The sequence below is a fragment of the Papio anubis genome, chromosome 7 (genome assembly GCF_008728515.1).
Source record: "Papio anubis isolate 15944 chromosome 7, Panubis1.0, whole genome shotgun sequence".
In the NCBI taxonomy this organism is placed as follows: domain Eukaryota; kingdom Metazoa; phylum Chordata; class Mammalia; order Primates; family Cercopithecidae; genus Papio; species Papio anubis.
The window spans coordinates 33,656,881-33,677,914 of record NC_044982.1 but is presented as its reverse complement, the minus strand read 5'-3'; the positions used below and the strand labels follow the sequence as shown (position 1 = coordinate 33,677,914).

The following is a 21,034-nucleotide window of genomic DNA, read 5'->3' as shown; positions in this document are numbered from 1 at the left end:
AAATTAGGATCCAATTCAGCGTAAGGTTCTTACTGTTTCAACCCAAGTGACCTGGTTCACTTCTCTGAAAGTTCTTCAGAGAAATGGGGGCATTTGTAAGTATCTCAAGGCAAGGTGTGAAACAATCTGCAGCCTGATTTGCCACAGTACATATGCCATTGTTCCCTGCCCCAGACAAATGAACGGTTGGCTTATGTTATCCAAGGTAACAGGCAACCTCTTATGACATAAGAAAGAGAAGAACTCCAGGCAAGCCAGCCTTCAGATGCTGGCCACCCACACTCTTGCATACGAGGTAAGAGAACAAGCATCTCACTCGTTCACAAGTCACAGCCTGACTAATGAATCAGACCTTGACAAGTTTTAGGAGGCTTTACAAGAATCAAGAGTGTGGGAAAGTAACAGTAACTGTTTAAAAAAAAAAAAAAAAAAAATCCAACATCAGCATGTTTTAGGTACGAGGGTAGAGAGAAACTGTCTTCCTTTAGAATCTAATTAACTTTTCCTTCTTTTTTTTTTTTTTTTTTTTGAGACAGAGTCTCACTCTGTCGCCTGATCGTGGCTCACTGCAATCTCCGCCTCCCGAGTAGGTGGGACTCCAGGCACGTGCCACCATGCCCGGCTGATTTTTTGTATTTTTAGTAGAGACAGGGTTTCACCATGTTGGCCAGGCTGGTCTCAAACCCCTGACCTCAAGTGATCCACCTGCCTTAGCCTGCAAAAATGTTGGGATTACAGGCATGAGCAACTGCGCCCAGCCCTGATTTTTCTTTACATACCACCTGATCCATATACTTATTAGCAGGTTCAAACATTCCAAACCTCACATCATTCCACAGTTTCTTGGGCTCTCCTCCTCCTGAGATCCCAAAGCTGGAAGAAAAGACAGGGAAGGGCCCACCTACCCCGAGAAAGCTTGGGAAAGCATCTGAAGCAAGTCTGAAAAAGGTTGCCTGGAGACCAGATGATCTTGAACTTTAGTTGCCTTGACAACAGTGTGGCTCTTTCTATTGTATCTGTAGGGCTGGCCCCAGTCATCAAGGGCTAGCAGTGAATTTCCTGACTCAAAATAGACACACTTCTGTAATCAATGACATCACACTCCAACAAAATATAACTTTGTAAATACTTTATAAATGCTTCCCGATGTGACAGAATTGGAACGTCAAGAGTTTCTACATATAGAAGGTATTACATAAAGGCTGGGCACAGTGGCTCACTCCTGGTAATCCCAGCAGTTTGGGAGGCCAAGGCAGACAGATACCTTGAGCTCAGGAGTTTGAGTCCAGCCTGGGCAACATGCAAAAACCCTGTCTCTACAAAAAATACAAAAATTAGCCAGGCATGGTGGCATGTGCCTATTAGTCCTAGCTACTTGAGAGGCTGAGGTGGGAGGATGGCTTAAGCCCAGGAGGCAGAGGTTGCAATGAGTCTAGATGATGCCATTGCACTCCAGCCTGGGGGAGAGAGCCAGACCCTGTCTTAAAAAAAAAATTAAGACAAAATTACATAAAACCTATACAAATTCAACTATGAAATGGTTCTCCCAATTATTCAGAACTGTAAGTACAGACAACCATAGTTAACTCAATATTCAATTCCAGTATTGAATATTAATTCCTCTATTTGACAGAAACCTGAGCATTTGTTTCCTGTAAACAGGTTTATCTGCTCAGTGCAGGTATGCACTGCTTGTAGGCATCTGGGCTGTTGCTACCGTGGACCCTGAGCAAAGGAGTCAAGAAATGGGACATAAGCCAGCTAGAAAAAAAGGGGCCTGGGCCTGCACAACAGTGTGGCTGAATGACATCAAAACTGATCCTTCAGCAGGAGGAATAGGGAAACCACTCCCAGGTATGTATGAGCAAGCCACTAGGGCAGAAAATAGCTGCACAGCTCTCTCTGTCTCTCTCTCTCACACATACACACACACACGTGCATGCGTGTGTGCGCACCAAACACTGTTCCTTCTCATTCATCACATTTCCAAATCCACATTTCCTGGTCAATAATAAACACAAAAGTAGTACTTCAACTCCCTTGGAATCCAATAGAGTACTGCATCAATCAGGTAGAACTTCATAAATAAGATATAGCTAACAACTTTTTTCTTTTTTTTTGAGACAGTCTTGCTCTGTCACCCAGGCTAGAGTGTAGTGGCGCGATCTGGGCTCATTGCAACCTCCGCCTCTGGGGTTCAAGGGATTCTCCCGACTCAGCCTCCCGGGTAGCTGGGACTACAGGCACACACCACCACGCCTGGCTAATTTTTGTATTTTTCATAGAGACGGGGTTTCGCCATGTTGGTCAGGCTGGTGTTGGACTCCTGACCTCTGGTGATCTGCCCGCCTCAGCCTCCCAAAGTGCTGGGATTACAGGCATGAGCCACTGCACCTGGCCTAGTAACTTTTTTTTTTTTAAGTATACTAATGGCATTTAAAATTTAAAATAATCAGGCATTTTGGGCCTGGCATGGTGGCTCACACCTGTAATGCCAACATTTTGGGAGGAGGAGGTGGGTGGGTCACCTGAAGTCAGGAGTTCCAGACCAGCCTAGCCAACATGATGAAACCCCGTCTCTACTAAAAATACAAAAATTAGCGGGGCATGGTGGCATGTGCCCATAATCCAGGCTACTTGGGAGGCTGAGGCAAGAGAATCACTTAAATCTGGGAGGCAGAATTTTCAGTGAGCCAAGTTCGTGCCGCTGTACTCCAGCCCAGGAGACAGAGCAAGACTCTCTGTCTCAAAAAAAAAAAAAAAGAAGTGAAAATAAACCAAATTATAGAATAGTATAAATGGTATGATCTCATTTATGAAGGATAAATATATACACATACACACACATGCACTTTTACAGCATTTGCAATTTCTTCTTTTTTTTTTTTTGAGACAGAATCTTGCTGGTCGCCCAGGATGGAATGCAGTGGCGCAATCTTGGCAAACCACAACCTCTACCTCCAGGGGTTCAAGCCATTCTCCTGTCTCAGCATCCCAAGTAGCTGGGACTACAGGCACCCGCAACCACACCCGGCTAATTTTCGTATTTTTAGTAGAGACGGGGTTTCACTATGTTGGCCAGGCTGCTCTTGAACTCCTGACCTCGTGATCTGCCTGTCTCAGCCTCCCAAAGTGCTGGGATTACAGGTGTGAGCCTCAGCACCCAGCCAGCATTTGCAATTTCTATAAGCATATATAATAAACTACTAATCATGGTTATCTGCAGAGTTAGAAAAGGATACTGGGCAGGGGAAAAGGATTTAACTTTACTATGATCCCATTTATTCAGGAAGAAAAACATACATTATAAACAAATACGTATGCATGTGGTTACATAGCAATGAAAATTTCTAGACACTTATGTGAGAAAGTATTAAGAGTTACCTCTACAGACTGAGGATGGGGGAGGTAGGGGAAGGAAAGGGGACTTAAGTCTCATACATTCTGCAGTACTTGAATTGTTTATCATGAACATGCATTGCTTTTATAATTTTTAAATGATGTCTCTTTTTTAATTAAAATAACCAAATACTCAAAGATAACTGACAGTATGTATCAGGAACCTTTTAAAATGGTCACATCCTCTGACCTCTTTAGAAGTGAAATAACTATTGGGAAGGAATATAGCATGGAGTTAAAAGCTCTTGGGGCCCGGTGCAGTGGCTGTGAGAGGCTGGAGTGCAGTGAGCTGTGATCGCACCACTGCACTCCAGCCTGGGTGACAGAGCGAGACCCTGTCTCAAAAAAAAAGAAAGAAAAAAGAAAAAAAAATGGTAGATTCAAGAAGCCAAACAAATTATTCTGGCATGTATCATTTATCTGTTTATACCCACCCCAACTCTTCTATCTCAAAAGGACTCAAAGCTACTAATAAAAAAATTAATACAACAGCGTAAAACAAAATAAAAATAAGTGGAGAAGAAAACACAGCCATTTATATTATACACTGCTGTGAACTATGAAAACTTTAGAGTCTATTTTAACAACAATAAAACTCTACTTGGTCAATTTGCCTAAGGCAGACCTTAAAGGTGGCTATTAGAGTGATAACCAGAGAATTAAGCATTTTTAATTTAAAGGATGTTAAAAACAAAAAAGTACAAAACCAATTTTTTCAAAGATTTAGGTAAACTTCAACAACTGCACAATTCTCTGGGGAGAACCCGAATCGCAAGCTTAAACAAATGACTCCTTCCCATAGACAAAAGCAGTCAGTCCCACAGCTCAGTACAGCATAGCCCCTACAACTCAGAGAATAGAAAATGTCAGATCTCGGTAAAATTTGGGGGATGCCAGTTACCAGGAATCATCAGAATTCCAGCTGACCAGGTTCTTTTTTTGTTTTGAGATGGAGTTTCACTCTTGTTGCCCAGGCTGGAATGTAATGGTGAGATCTCGGCTCACCGCAACCTCCGCCTCTCAGGTTCAAGCCATTCTCCTGCCTCAGCCTCCCGAGCAGCTGGGATTACAGGCATGCGCCACCAAGCCCAGCTAATTTTGTATTTTCAGTAGAGACATGGTTGCTCCATGTTGGTCAGGCTGGTCTCGAACTCCTGACCTCAAGTGATCCATCCGCCCCCCAAGGTGCTGAGATTACAAGCATGAGCCACAACGCCCAGCGTTTTTTCTCTTTTTTTTTTTTTTGAGACGGAGTCTTGGTCTGATGCCAGGGCTAGAGTACAGTGGCGCCATCTCAGCTCACTGCAACCTCCGCCTCCCAGGTTCAAGCGATTCTCCTGCCTCAGCCTACCTAGTAGCTAGGATTACAAGCATCCGCCACCACGCCCGGCTAATTTTTGTATTTTTAGTAGAGACAAGTTTCACCATGTTAGCCAGGCTGGCCTCGAACTCCTAGCCTCATGTGATCTGCCTGCCTTCGCCTCTCTAAGTGCTGGGAATGATGACAGGCATGAGCCACCTCACCGGACAGACCAGGTTCATTTTAATCACAGAAAGCTTGGTGAATCTTACCATCTTGGAAGAATACAGTGTAACTATTTTTCTCAAAGCCGGTAATAAATTGGCCTGAGGTAGGACATCCAAGACTCCTGAGAGGAAAAAATATCTGAGCACTAATTACAGTTTACAGCGCTCAGTGTCCCTGATGGTCTTATTTAAACATTAATCTGGGTTAGCTTCCAGAAGAGCAAAGGAGCTGCTATAATCCAGCCTCTGGCCTATGTGCCTTTTAATGCACAGTGATCAGATTTACAGCCCTTTGCCTGATTCAGCGTCTTTTCAGAATGTTTGCATTACGTAAGCGTAATCTTCCACTTTGACTGCCTTTGAGCCACTACAAGGACATTATTAGCCAATACAACTAAGTGCACTTGAACTTCAAATTCTAATTGGAAATGTATGTATTTCATGAATTATTCAAATGTAATCATTTTCCATAGTTTTTCCTTAATATTACTCACAATTAACATTCACTGAACATTTTTACTATATAACAAGTACTTTGTTTCTTAAGTATGCTTTCATTTAATTTCCATCTCTCTTTAAGAGGCCAGATCTCCCTCTTTTTTTTTTTTTTTTGAGACAGCATCTCGCTCTGTCTCCCAGGCTGGAGTGCAGTAGGGTGATCTCAGCTCACTGCAACCTCCGCCTCCCGGGTTCAAGCAATTCTCCTGCCTCAGCCTCCCTAGTAGCTAGGATTACAGGAGTGCACCACCATGCCCGGCTAATTTTTTTGTATTTTTAGTAGAAAGGGGGTTTCACCATGTTGGCCAGGCTGATCTCAAACTCCTGACCTCAAGTGACCCACCCGCCTCGGCCTCCCAAAGTGCTGGAATTACAGGCATGAGCCACTGCGCCTGGCCGTAAATCTCCCTCTTAAAGAAAGAAAAAACAGGTCCCAGTCTCGAACCTTCCATGCGTAATAGTCTCTAGCGAAGTAATAACATGCAATTTTATTTGCTGAGAGGCAGTACAGCCTTCATGGTTACGACAAGGAGCTCTAGCATAAACTGGCGAGGGTTTAGGCCTGCTGTCACTCAGTAACTGTGTATAACCAATTACTTCATCTCTTGGTGCCTCCGCTTCCTCATCTGCAAATGAGGATGTTAACAGTACTAAGGAGTTGGTGTAAGGATGCAGGGAACTAATCCATATAGAGTACTCTGAACTCTGGTATATAATAAATAGTAGTGTTATTGTGTATCTATTTTTGTGTTTTGTTTTGGTAATTTTCTACTTCTGGGGGGAAGTCCCATTCAGGTGCCCCTCTCTCTCACGAGAGAGAGAGCTGCTGTTCTTTCTCTGTCTTTTGCCTATTAAACCTCTGCTCCTAAACGACCCCGGAACAAAAAAAAAAATTCTACCTGTGATACTAGTTTTCCACTTTTAATGATAACAAAAAGTTTCCTCTATGAATAAATTAATTTAGATATGAAAAAAACAGTGAGTCAACATTAAGAAAAGCATAAAGGCTGCCCAGATTAAGTGAGACTCAACATGACACCAACTCGCCAGGGCTGAGCCACACCAGCCAGAAATGAGTGCTTCTTCCTATTCTCTAAGAGCCTGGTTTTTCTCCTAGCTGAGGATCAGGCACTTTTTTTTTACTATCACTCATGACTTCCCCATATTTGCACTCCTGGCAAGATGAAAGCATCTGACAGGTGCAGACTCCATTCATGTGCTTCCGCTTCTTACAACCTTTTTCCACCCAGATTTCCAATCACTAGCACCACAAAAGCTGGCAAACTGAGTGTTCTCGCCACCCACTGGCACCCCAATGAGAAGCCCTTGGGGCACAAGCCAACTGACCTTCAGGGCTTTGAAGATGACTCCCGGGTGCCGGGGAGAGCGGGTGGTGTTATTCTCTAGTAGCTGCTCCAAAGCACGCCGAAGCCCAGAAAAGTCCGTGGGAGGGTTGTAAGTCCTGGTTCCCTTGTAGTGAATGGAACTAAAGGCTTCAGGGAAGCGGCCCAGCTTCCGGAACCGGTCCTGGATGAGCTTCTCTGGCACCTCTGAGGGGTGATCTATAACAAGCAGAAACACAGGCACATGGGTAGTGAGAGACATTTAAAAAAAAAAAAAAAGAAAAGAAAAGTAGGCCAGGCACAGTGACCCACGCCTGTAACCCCAGCACTTTGGGAGGTCAAGGTGGGCGGATCACCCGAGGTCAGGAGTTCAGCCTGGCCAACATGGTGAAGCCCTGTCTCTACTAATACAAAAAAATGAGCCAGGCGTGGTGCTGCATGCCTGTAATCCCAGCTAGTCCGGAGGCTGAGGCAGGAGAATCACTTGAAAAGTGATTCTCCTCCAGGAGGCGGAGGTTGCAGTGAGCCGAAATCGTACCACTGCACTCCAGCCTGGGAGACAAGAGTGAAACTCTGTCTCAAACAACAACAAAAAAATCTTTCATTATAAAAGTAAGATACAAGGCTGGGCGCGGTGGCTCACGCCTGTAATCCCAACACTTTGGGAGGCCGAGGCGGGTGGATTATGCGGTCAAGAGATGGAGACCATCCTGGACAACATGGTGAAACCCCATCTCTACTAAAAAATACAAAAGTTAGCCGAGCGGTGGCAGGCCCCTGTAATCCCAGCTATTCGGGAGGCTGAGGCAGGAGAATCGCTTGAACCTGGGAGGTGGAGGTTGCAGTGAGCCAAGATCATGTCACTGCACTCCAGCCTGGCGACAAAGGGAGACTCCGTCTCAAAAAAAAAAAAGTAAGATACGGGTGGGTGCACTGGTTCACACCTGTAATCCCAGCACTTTGGGAAGCTGAAGTGGGTGGATCACCTGAGGTCGGGAGTTTGAGACTAGCCTGGCCAACGTGGTGAAACCCCATTTCTACTAAAAATACAAAAATTAGTCAGGCCTGGTGGGGCACACCTGTAATCCCAGCTACTCAGGAGGCTGAGACAGAAGAATTGCTTGAACCCGGGAGGCAGAGATTGCAGTGAGCTGGGATAGCACCACTGCACTCCAGCTTGGGTGATAAAGCGAGACTGCGTCCCCCAAAAAAAAAAAAAAAAAAGGGAAGATACTCTGACTCGATAGATACGAAGTACATAAGCAGGCAGAACTAATCTATGCTGTCAGAACTCAGGTTACCCTTTCCTGGTAAAGGGCATGAGGAGGGCTTCTATGAGGGCTGGTGTCCCAAGGTCTAGTGTTGAGTGCGCAGGGGCATTCAGGCAGTGAAAACTCATCACATGATCCTCTTGATATGATGTGCACTGTTCTATACGCACATTATACTTCAGGGAGGAGTCTTTTTTCCCAAAAACCCATTCATTGTGGGAAAAATCTAGATGTGCCAAAGCATAAAAGGAAAGAAATTATGTCCTCTGCTCTCACCTACTTCCTGAAAGTAACCACAGCTCAACACTGGCCCTTTCAGACATTTTTCCTGCAGACTTAGCAACATACATATGCGACTTGCTCTTTTCTCACTTAATAACATACTCTAAGTACCTGTCCTTGTCACAATATACTGAAAAGCAGCAATACAGTCTTTGATCCTGTGGATATACTTAACTAATCACCTTACTGAGGAACTTTTACAATTCTCTGTACTTTGGAAATGCTGATCTTTTGTGAGGAAGCTCTGGGCAAACGACCCATGTATAAGGGTATTTGCTTGTCCACACTCTCACCATGTGTCCAGAAACTTGGGCAGCCATAGCGCAGATGGATTCAATAAATGTTCTGATGATAAAGGTTGAAAGGACTTTTTAATTTCCTTTTTATTTATTTATTTACTTACTTACTTACTTTTTGAGACAAAGTCTCACTCTGTTGCCCAGGCTGGATGGAGTGCAGTGGTGCAATCTCGGCTCACTGCAACCTCCACCTCCAGGGTTCAAGCGATTCTCCTGCCTCAGCCTCCTGAGTAGCTGGGATTACAGGTGCCCACCACCATACGCTTGGCTAATTTTTGTATTTTTAGTAGAGACAGGGTTTCACCATGTTGGCCAGGCTGGTCTCAAACTCTGATCCTCAGGTGAGCCGCCTGCCTCGGCCTCTCAAAGAGCTGGGACCACAGGTATGTACCACTGCATCTGGCTAACTTTTAAATTTTTTGTAGAGTCAGGGTCTCGCTATTTTGCCCAGGCTAGTCTCTAACTCCTGGGCTCAAGTGATCCTCCCGCCTCAACGTCCCAAAGTGCTGGGATTACAGGCATGAGTCATCACGCTCAGCCTAAAATACAATACCTTTTAAGGGGCTGGTTATTTCAAAATCCTGACCTGACAATTAAACGTTCCCCTCACCAACACTGTAAAGATCCAGAGTGGCATAAAATTATTGATCACAGGAGGCAGCTGAAAGTCAGCACTTCTCACCTCCTCTCCTTTTCTTCGAGGCACCTGCTAATTAATCTGCTCCTTCACTGGGGAACGTTTACATGTCTTGTCTTCTATAGGGCATGTGTCATTGGTACCACCAGAATCAACTGGTGCAGTCCTTCAGATTTAACCTCTTTTATGGCCTGCTCTGTCCAGTTCCCTCCTACTGCCACTGCCCTGGCTGAATCCCAACCACTTCTCACTTGACTGACTTGATATCCTGCTGACCAGTCCCCCCGCCTCAGTCATGCTGCAATAGGCTGCCAGGGAATCTTTTGAAAATATAGATCTGATCATCTCACTCTCTGCTTAAGATCCTTCATGGACTCCTGCCATACTTGAGAACTGAGTCAAGGCTACCCATGCTCTGATCCCTGAGTCTCTCCATCATTCCCTCCCACACAAGCCATGCTTCAGACAAGGCAGTGGGGTTGGCAGGGGAGGGGCTGCATTCAGTGGGCAGGGGGAGAATGAAGAGGGGTAACTAGAGGAGGTCAGAGACAAAGGCAGGAGTTAAAGTGATGGCACTACATTTAGGAGTTTGGATTTTATTTTGATGTAGTCAGAAGCCACTGACAGGTTGCAAGCAGGAGTATTACATGACCTGAAGTGTAAATTAAGCTTTTGAAAAGATCACTCTGGATGCTACATGGAGAATGCATCAAAGGGAGTTAGAATGGAATTTTGAAAGCACACTGCAGAACTACTTCCCTTGTCTCTTTTTTCTTTCCTTCTTTTTTTGAGACAGGGTCTCACTATTGCCCAGGCTGGAGTGCAATAACACGATCAAAGCTCACTGCAGCCTGAACCCCTCAGGCTCAAGGGATCCTCCTGCCTTGGCCTCCCAAAATGCTGAGATTACAGATGTGAGCCACCACACCCAGCCCTACCTGCAGTTCTCTGAACACAACTTGTTCCTTGACGCTACTAGGAGTTTGCTCTTCCTAGAGCATCTTCTTCCCCTCCTCCATCTAGCCAAGTCTCTCAGAGCTCAAATGTCGCCTCTTCTTTCCTAGATTCCGTAACGTATAGCGTCCCTGCTCCAGACTCCCACAGCTCCGTACCTACATCTACTACAGAACAGAACACTGTGTGGTCGCCTCAACTAGACTGTGAGCTCTTCAAAGACAAGAAGTGTTTTTTCTGCTCTGTGCCTCAGTGTTCAGCACATGACATATGCACTCAATAAACTTTGATGACTGAATGAACAAGTGAAGACTGCAATTGTTTCAGGGGCCAAAATTACTGCTCCCCTCCAATCTAATCTGTTATTGCACCTTTCCCTCATCCTCCTACCACTCAGGTGACGATCTTGCTTCCTATTTCTCTAAGAAAACAAATAAGAACTCACACACACACTTCTCATGTCCACATCATCTACTTATCTGCGACCATGTCCATATCTTCTACTTTCTTTCCCAGTGTTATGGATGAACTGTCCATGGTCCTAAGGCGAACCCTTCCACTCATGCATCGCTCCAACTGTTACTGCTCTCTTACATCTACATTCTTCCCTCTCTAATGAATCACTCTCATCATACATAAATATCTGCAATACCTCACATCTTAAATTTTAAAAAAGAAAAATCCCTTGAAATCCCACATCAGCCTCCAGCTACAATTTCATTGTTCTTCTTTGCTTTATAGAAAAGAGCTGTATAGCTCTGTCAAAGAGCCCAATAAACTCACCACAGAATTTCTTCTCCTAATCTTATTATTTTTTTAGAGACACGGCCTCACTATGTTGCCCAGGCTGACCTCTAACTCTTGGGCTCAAGGGATTCTCCCACATGAGCCTCCCAGGTAGCTATAATTACAGGCACTTGCCACTGTACCTGGCCTCCTCCTATTTTCTCTTGATCCCACTCTGATCAAGCTTTTACCCCCCACCATCTCAGGGAACAGGTCTTGCCCAGATCACTAAGGACTTATATATTGTCAAAGCCAATTGGCAATTCTCAATCTTTATTCTAGTTGACCTATGAGCAGCTTGACATGTTTGATCACTCCATCCTCCTTCCAACACTTTCCGTGTCTTCTTTGGACAGAAATCTTCTGGGCAATCCACTACCAATAAGTTGCTATTGCAGCCCAAATAGCTGCCTCCTTGTACCCATAAAGGTCGAGCTGTGACACTGTACCCCATCCACTCACCAGAGCCCAGTAGTTGGGTGTGCACAGTCTCATGGAAGATGATAACTGCAGGGCCCAGGGTGGATAAAGGGACATCCAGGCCACAGCGAGCAGTGGTGGCCTTGAGCTCCTTGGTGAAGTGCTTCAGATAAGCTTCTGAGGCATCCCCAAGGAATTTGAAGAGGTCGTTATGCAGCCGGTCTGCATGAGTTCGATAGATGACGAGGTCTGAGATGGCCAGGACCTTAAGCAGCAGCCGTGTTCTCTGGCTTAGATTCACGGTGGCCCCCAGGAGCCCTTCCGTATCGATCACTGCTACTTTGTGAACTGGGTCATAGGCTGCCCACACTCCCACAGTGCAGGACTCCTGGGTAGGGGAGGTCTTGAAGACTTCACGACCATAAAAGAAAGTGTGGTTGAGAGTATGAGACTTTCCATCGCCAGTATTTCCAAAAATGGAAACCACTTTCAGATGCTGATCAGGTTTGCAGTCCAATTTTCTAATGAAGTCCTCTTCATTTGTTACCTGCAAAAAAAAAAAAAAAAGACTATGAAGTAGAGAAACTGTAAAAGCACTGGAAACACCTACAAGAATAAATGCTTCGCAGGGACAAGGAACTTGATTGAATTGTCAAGAAAAGGAAGTTGCAGGATAATAGCTCCCACCTCCACCCTTAGCAAACAGCTCAAAGGAACCTCTGAAGCTTTAGTCAGGGAAATAACTTAGTGGCCATGAAAAGAGCTAAAACTATAAAAAGAAAAAAGAAAAAAAGAAAAGAAACAAAACAAAACCAAAAAAAAAGAGGTAAAACCATGAAACTCTTAGAGGAAAACAAAGTAATTAACCTTTGTGACTTTGGATTAGGCTATAGCTTCTTAGATAGGACAACACAAGCACAAGTAACAAAAGAAAAAACAGATAAGGCCAGGTGTGGTGGTTCACCATGTAACAGTGGCACTTACGAGAGGCTGAGGAGGGAGGATCCCTCGAGCCCAGAAGTTTGAGGCTGCAGTGAGCTGTGATGGCACTACTGCACTCCAGCATGGGTAACAGAATGAGACCCTGCCTCAAAAAAAAAAAAAAGAAAGGGGGGTGGGGTCAAGCAAGGCTGCATATTCCTGCTGTTGCGAAATGATGTTCATTGTATTGAAGTAATATCTACTGACCTAGTATTGGTTGTTTTTTTTCTTTTCACTATACTATTTCCCTATTGACTTGTTAGGATTGGTCAGAAAATAGATAAGACTAGCAAATTGGAAGGGAATCATACATCTGAAAGATTCTATTGGAAAATGTATCCTGAATCATTTCAATCAGCTTTTTAGTGGAGAAAAACTATTATGATAGCAGATATTCCTAAAATCCACAGTGGTCTTTTATTTTTCACTTACCTAACCTTAGACTGAAACAATGAGAAAAGTATGCAAAATACAGTCACATTTCTCTTATTCTAAAGACACTGTCTACGGCCATACCACCCTGAACACGCCCAATCTCGTCTAAAAACATTAAAATGCTTTTCACAATTATAATTATGGAATTTGTAATATATTGTATATTTCCAAAGTATTTATTAATAATTCAGCCCTCCAAATGTGCTTATAACATGGACAAGTGAGAGTTCTGTACCTACGTCCCACCCCCAATTATCATATGGAGAGGCTAAAGTGTAAATATTTTCCCTATAGAAACAATACAAATTTCATTTAGGCGCGGTGGCTTATGCCTGTAATCCCAGCACTTTGGGAGGCTGAGACGGGCAGATCATCTGAGGTTGGGAGTTCCAGACCAGCCTGACCAACAGGGAGAAACCCCGTCTCTACTAAAAATACAAAATTAGCCAGGCATGGTGGCACATGCCTGTAATCCCAGCTACTCAGGAGGCTGAGGCAGGAGAATCGCTTGAACCCAGGAGGCAGAGGTTGCGGTGAGCTGACATCGCACCACTGCACTCCAGCCTGGGCAACAAAGCAAGATTCGGTCTAGAAAAAAAAAGAAAGAATACAAATTTCACTGTTACCTAATAACATTTAGGTAGAAATGTTGGGAAAACGTTTTTGTGAAATGAACGCAGCTGGCTATCAAACAATATTTGCTTGACATTGCTGGGGTAACCACAACAAAAAAGAATGAAGTGCTGATACACGCTACAACACAGATGAACCTTGAAAACACGGTAAGTGAAAGGAGCCACACACAAAAGACCACACAGTGTACGATTCCATTTATATGAAACGTCCAGAGCAGGCAGATTCACAGACAGCAAGTAGATTAGTGGTTGCTAGAGGCTAGAGGGAAGAGGGAGAGACTGCTAAAGCTGGGTTTCTATTTGGAAAGATGAAAATATTCCAAAATTAGATAGTGGTAAGGATTGTACAACTTTATGAACATACTAAATACTGAATTATATACTTTAAACTGGTGAATTTTATGGTATGTGAATGACATCTCAATACAGTTTTTGGTTTTGGTTTTGTTTTTTTGAGACGGAGTTTTTGCTCTGTTGCCCAGGCTGGAGTGCAGTGGCGTGATCTTGACTCACTACAACCTCCACCTCCTGGGTTTAAGTGATTCTCCCACCTCAAACTCCCGAGTAGCTAGGATTACAGGCACGCACTGTCACGCCCAGCTAATTTTTGTATTTTTAGTGGAGACTGGGTTTCACTCTGTTGGCCAGGCTGGTCTCAAACTCCTGACCTCAGGTGATCCACCTGCCTTGGCCTCCCAAAGTGCTGGGATTACAGGTGTGAGCCACAGCACTTAGCCAAGTTAATGTATTGGTCAAACCTCATCTACCATAATTCTCCTCCTAACAGTTTAAAGAACACTGCAGTCCTTATAAAAAGCCAGGCCATGAAGAACGATACCTAGGGCCGGTGAAATCCCAGACTGGAGCTCCTGAAAGATGCTCAGAACTCCTATTCTCGGAATACAGAACCCCAGGGTCAAAGCTCCTAACTCAAAGAGCTTATGGCTACTCAGGTGAAAGGAGTTTCCGAGGAAGCTTCACATCAAGTATCTTCCAGCCAACAGAGAATAAGACACATTGCTGATTTTTTCTTTTTTTTTCTGTTTTTGTTTTTTTGGTGTGGTTTTGTTTTTGTTTTTAGACGGAGTCTCACTCTGTCGCCCAGCCTGGAGTGCAGTGGCGTGATCTCAGCTCACTGCAAACTCCACCTCCCAGGTTCACACAGGTCTCCTGCCTCAGCCTCCCGAGTAGCTGAGACTACAGGCGCCCGCCACCATGCCCGGTCAATTTTTTGTATTTTTTAGTAGAGACAAGGTTTCACTGTGTTAGCCAGGATGGTCTCGATCTCCTGACCTCGTGATTCGCCTGCCTCGGCCTCCCAAAGTGCTGGGATTACAGGCGTGAGCCACTGTGCCTGGCCCTTTCTCTCTTTTTTTTTTTTTTTTGAAACAGGATTTTGCTCTGTCACCCAGGCTGGAGTCTGGGGCACAATCTCGGCTCACTGCAACCTCCACCTTCTGGATTCAAGCCATTCTCCTGCCTCAGCCTCCAGAGTAGCTGGTATTACAGGCACGTGTCACCACACCCAGCTAACTTTTTTTGTACTTTTAGTAGAAATGGGATTTTTCCATGTTTGCCGGGCTGGTCTCAAATTCCTGACCTCAGGTGATCTGCCCCTCCGCCTCCCAAAGCACTAGGATTATAGAGGTGAACACCTTCTGATTCTTGAGTCTGCTTGTTTGTTAACAGAGAAATATACAGACCACTCAGTGTGAAAATATGATAAACCTTTGTTTCCTATAATCTCATCAAGATAGTAAACCAAATCCCCGTGCTTTGGGAGGCCAAGACAGGAGGATTGCTTGAGCCCTGGAATTCAAGACTACCTTAAGCAACATAGCAAGACCCCAACTCTACAAAATCAAAAAATTAGCTGGGTGTAGTCATTCACGCCTATAGTCCTAGCTACTCAGGAGGCTGGGACACGAGAATCACTTGAGCCCAAGAGGTGGAGGCTGCAGTGGGCTGAGATCGTGCCACTGCACTCCAGCCTGGGTGACAGAGCAAGACTAACTGGAAAAAAAAAAAAAAAGTAAACCACTCATTATTCTATTAATGACATCACTATTGTTTCATTATTAAGAGCCTGAATATTGCTGATAATACTAACAGTTCACTGAATGCCGGCTACAGTGACAGTGTCCTTCACTAGAACCATGACGGCAGGGCCGTGTCTACCTTATCTTTACATGCAGAGCGCTCAGGACACCGCCTGGCACACAAGAGGAGCTCAGTGTGCAGCTGCGGACTGAATGAGTGAGTGAATAAACACCAGGCACCTTGCTAGGTACCCAGGTACCTTAAACACTTTTCCCACCATACATCTTCCACAGGGCTGAACACACAGCAGCATTTCATAAACTTGGTGATGGGTTAAGTGATCTAGCAGACAACAGAGAGAAACAAGAAGTTACACAGAACAGCCCATTTTGGACCCGTGTCACTCAGCCAGCCTGGTCCCCAGCTGCTAAGTTGGTCAGCAAGAAGAAACAAAATGAAAGCTCTGTAAAGCTCTACCAGCATGGAGTCAGGTGAGGTCAGGGTGGCTGCTGGAAGAGCCATCCACCTACTCGACCAGGCCCGGTATGGAAGACCAGGCCTAGGGATTTTCTCCCCACGGAAATCTACTCTGTCGTGACTCTTCACAAACAAATCAGCCACTGCTATCCAGATTATCTAAGAGCAGGCACCTGAAAGTGGGGACACGGGAACATTTAGGGAAAGAATTAAATGTCTCGAGATTCATATTAAGTGTCCACCAAATGATATATATATATACACACACACACACAAATAACTCACATGGGATGGAAAGAAAACACTCCTTGCCTGCATGTGGTGATACCATTTAGGCTTTTGGTGTCCGGGGGTGTGTCAAGTGCAGATGTCCATGTGTTGGGCCTATAGATGAGTCCAATGTAAATAATCCTCCTGGGAGGAGGAACTCAAAGGCCCAGGCTGTTTGTTTCTACTGACAAGCAGTGAACAATCCCTTAACATGCACCGACTGCATTTTCTTCGTGTAAAAGGAGGCTAGGCCAGGTATGGTGGCTCACACCTGTAATCCCAGCACTGTGGGAGGCCAAAGCAGATGGATCACTTGAGCCCAGGGGTTTGAGACCAGCCTTGGCAACACAGCAAAACCCCATCTCTACTAAAAATACCAAAAATTGGCCGGGCGTTGTGGCACGTGCCTTTAGTCTCAACTACTCAGGAGGCTGAGGTGGGAGAATTGCTTGAGCCTGGGCAGAGTTTGCAGTGAGCTGAGATCAAGCCACTGCACTCCAGCCTGGGTGACAGTGAGACCCCGTCTCAAAAAAAAAGGAAAAAAGAAAAAAACAAAAAACAAAAAAAGGAGGCTATAACCATCTTTGCAGGTGCTAATTAATCAAATAAACAAATAATGCGGGAAAATGCTGGCACACTGAAACCATGCTTCACTTCTTCCTTGTCTGCCTTTCATGTTACTTTGCTTCCTGATATACTACTAAATTCATCCTTAACACATGAGTATTTTCCTCTAAGCCAGAAAGGAGAGAACAGCCTAGCCTAGGTGGTAGCAAGACTGGTTTTCAGTCAGGGAGGCAAAGGTAGAGAAAAATAAGAAGATTCCTTTTGATAAAGGAAGGGGCGAGGAAGGAACGAGGCTCCAGCTCTACTTGTTCGGCCTGTCTACACTCAGTGACCCCATGCTGCTCCATTCCTGGAGTGAAACAGGTTACCTGGCCCTGAGCTCGGCCAACTGGCCACCCATCCAAGTCGACAACATGTTTGAAATGGTCACTGGCCCTTACCAACAGCAAACACAGGAGGGACACCAAAGCCACCCCTCCCTAACTTTTGCCTTCCATCTTCCCTGAGCTTGCTAGTTCTCAGGTGACTCCAAAACACCTGAATGCCACTACAGGCTTTGCCATGGTACCAGTGGCCTTGGGAAAGTTACTTAACTACTCAATGCCTCAGGGAAATGAGTTAATAACATGTCCAGCTCCTAGCGACACTCAGCAGACTAAGAGATAAAGTATGCAAAAGGCATAGCACGGTGCCTGGCATGGAGTAAGCACTCGATATGTGAACCATTATTAAAGACCAGCCCACTGGGAAAACACCCAGGTGCACGGCAGCAGCAGCTGGGCTTACACCTGTGAATTGCTCATTTGGGGGCTGATTCAGCAATGTGGTAAGATCGAAATGAATTCTACCTAAAACGAAAGATCTCACTGCTCACATCAGATAACCTTCTCCTGCTAATCAAAACACATTATTATTATTTTTTATTTTTTATTTTTTTGGAGACGGAGTCTTGCTCTGTCGCCCAGGCTGGAGTGCAGTGGTGCAATCTCCGCTCACTGCAAGCTCCACCTCCTGGGTTCACGCCATTCTCCTGCCTCAGCATCCCAAGTAGCTGGGACTACAGGCGTCCGCCACCATGCCCGGAGAATTTTTTGTATTTTTAGGGAGACAAAGTTTCACCATGTTAGCCAGGATGGTCTTGATCTCCTGACCTCGTGATCTGCACCTGGCCAAAACACATTATTATTCATATTGGCTTTATAGCTGGCTCTTAGTAACCATCTAATATTGTATTAATCTTTACAAGACAAGCGTGGTGGCTCACGCCTGTAATCCCAGCACTTTGGGAGGCCTAGGAAGATTGATCACTTGAGGCCGGGAGTTCGAGACCAGCCTGGCCAACGTGGTGAAACCCCATCTCTACTAAAAATATAAAAATTATCTGGGTGTGGTGGCACATGCCTGTAATCCCACCTACTTGGGAGGCTAAGGCAGGAGAATCACTTGAACCCAGGAGGTGGAGGTTGCAGTGAGCCGAGATTGCACCACTGCACTCCTGCCTGGCTGACAGAGTAAGACTTGGTCTAAAAATCTTTACAAAACCCAGCAGCACCTCTCTGTCTCCCTCCAATTCACCCAAAGCTTTTTACTTTGTATAGACTTCTGAGAAGAGTCTGTAAAATGAAATATAACCGTACTCAATGATCCCCCACCACAGTTCCTTCTTTTTTGAGACAGTCTAACTCTGTCGCCCAGGCTGGAGTGCAGTGCCCAATCTCGGCTCGCTGCAACCTCTGCTTCCCGGGTTCAAGCAATTCTCCTTCCTCAGCCTCCTGAGTAGCTGGGACTACAGGCGCGCACCACCACACCCAGGTAATTTTTTTGTATTTTTAGTAGAGACAGGGTTTCACCATGTTGTCCAGGCTGCTCTCGAACTCCCTGACCTTAGTTGATCTGCCTGCGTTGGCCTCCCAAAGTGCTGGGATTACAGGAATAAGCCCCTGCGCCCAGCCCCAGTTTAGAATTCAGAATAGTTCATGGTAGTGAAAAGTGTCTAGCAGTCAACCTCCGACCAAAGCAGGCCAAGGGAATGATGACGGTCTCCCTCGAGAGATTCCTTCTAAGCCCTCACAGAATCATTCTAGAATGAAAGACCATGCACCAGCTTTGTTCCAAGGAGGCCTGAAAAGGGAAACCAAGAGGTGAGGAAGGAACTAAAGAGCCTTGGAAGGAAGGAAGTTCAACGCAGCACAGTCAGAGACTCTAGAAGTTAAACCCCAATGAACCTGGAAAACACTCTTAAGTAGTTCGGCACCAAGATCTTTTCAGTGCTGGTCCCTGGGAAAAAAGGACTTAATCTGCACCAACTACAATCACACATTCCTCCTATTTTTTTTTTCTGGAGACAGGTCTCGCTCTATTGCCCAGGATGGAATACAGTGGGTCACTGCAGCCTCAACCTCTAAGGCTCGATCAGTCTCCTGCCTCAGCCTCCCGGGTAGCTAGGACTACCAGCATGCACCATCATAGCTGGCTAAACTGTTTATTTTTTGCAGATATCGATAGGGCCTATGTTGCCCAGGCTGGTCTTGAACTCCCAGCCTCAAGCAGTCCTCCTTCCTTGGCCTCCCAAAGCACTTGGGATTATAGGTGTGAGCCACTGCGTCCAACCCCATGGCCTAATTTTCAAACAGGATTTTACCTAAACTATGTCAAACAGATCAGTAGCCAGTCTATTTTAAAGTCCAAATGATAAGGAGATTTCCTTCCAATAGCAAGGTTTAAGTTTTATTAAACCTGTTTCCTCAACACAGCAAGTTTAGAAATGTTCTGTTCATTCTATCCTAAAGGGCGTGTATACTTCACGTTTATCCATGTATGTGTTGCTGGAGTTTCACATAAAAACACAATCATTTCTCAATCAAATGTTTTCTGAAGACACTGAGGTCACGGGTTGGTCTCACAAACACACTGAGCACATTTGGCAGGGGCAAAGCTCACTTTCTTCCACTCCAGTGCCCCCAAAGTGTTCCATTACTTGAGAGGCCAGGAATTCCTCACCATGTCTTGTAACTACCAGTGGTGCTTCTGACACTTTGCTTCACAGAGACTGCCTGCGGCTCCTCTCCTATTCTAGCAGAAATAAAAGTGTTTCTTATTTATTTTTGTGTGTGTGAGACAGAGTTCCACTCTTGTTGCCCAGGCTGGAGTGCAATGGCGCGATCTCCATTCACTGCAACCTCTGCCTCCCAGGTGCAAGTGATTCTCCTGCCTCAGCCTCCTGATTAGCTGGGATTACAGGCATGCGCCACCACACCCAGCTAATTTTGTATTTTTAGTAGAGACGGGGTTTCTCCATGTTGGTCAGGCTGGTCTCGAACTCCTGACCTCAGGTGATCAGTCCGCCTCAGCCTCCCAAAGTGCTGGGATTACAGGCCTGAGCCACCATGCCTGACCTAATAAAAGTGTTTGTGGCCAAGCGCGGTGGCTCACGCCTATAATCCCAGCACTTTGGGAGGCCGAGATGGGCGGATCATGAGGTCAGGAGATCGAGACCATCCTGGCTAACACAGTGAAACCCCGTCTCTACTAAAAATACAAAAACTAGCCAGGCATGTGATGGGCGCCTGTAATCCCAGCTGCTCAGGAGGCTGAGGCGAGAGAATGGCGTGAACCCAGGAGGTGGAGCTTGCAGTGAGCTGAGATCGCGCCACTGCACTCCAGCCTGGGCGACAGAGCAAGACTCCGTCTCAAAAAAAAAAAGTGTTTGTATGCAGAGATGATCCACAAAGAAATTCTTTTTCTAAAAAAAGTCATTTTTAGCTCCCTGATCAGTTTCTTTGATGATACCCAACACACCCAGTTCAGCAATCCATTTATATCTGAATAAAAAGCTTTCCAAGGCAAAGATGAATTCTGAGGACACACTGGAAATACCCAGTCATCCCCAAGCCCCACCTCATCCTCAAGGGAACTTTCTGAGGAGCTTCTGGATGGGAGATGCAGCTGCCTTTTTAAGTGGCATAGCATATCCATATTTGGCCAGCTGTGAAAACAGATGTAAGCTCTAGTAAAGGCCTGGCAGTGAGCAGAATGGTCTTTGATTCTGGAATGATTCTGAGGGCTAAGAAGGGACTTAACAGTAAAAGCTAAGCTACACAAACCAGGCTAGAAAAGAGAGCTAGGTTTAAATCACACCCTGGGCAACTGACTCAACCCTTCTCTTGCTCAAAGCCTCCATTCCCACCCACCACCTCTGTTAATGTTTTCCCAT

At 45.3% G+C, this 21,034-nt stretch overlaps 1 protein-coding gene across 6 annotated transcripts in view; it reads right to left on the bottom strand.

Moving 5' to 3' along the window:
* ZFYVE1 (zinc finger FYVE-type containing 1) overlaps positions 1-21,034 on the bottom strand; it is a 59,078-nt gene that overhangs the window by 16,991 nt on the left and 21,053 nt on the right. For 3 of the 6 annotated variants that reach the window (XM_003902009.3, XM_021941359.1, XM_009211893.4), the window contains exons 3-4: positions 11,459-11,963; positions 6,772-6,986 (exon numbers count right to left, since the gene is read on the bottom strand). In XM_003902009.3, the coding sequence (XP_003902058.1) occupies positions 6,772-6,986; positions 11,459-11,963 (720 nt within the window). Of the gene's footprint in view, positions 1-822; positions 1,237-6,771; positions 6,987-11,458; positions 11,967-21,034 lie in introns of those variants that run through there. The other 3 variants (XM_031668011.1, XM_009211895.3, XM_009211894.3) reach the window with 3 other exon arrangements.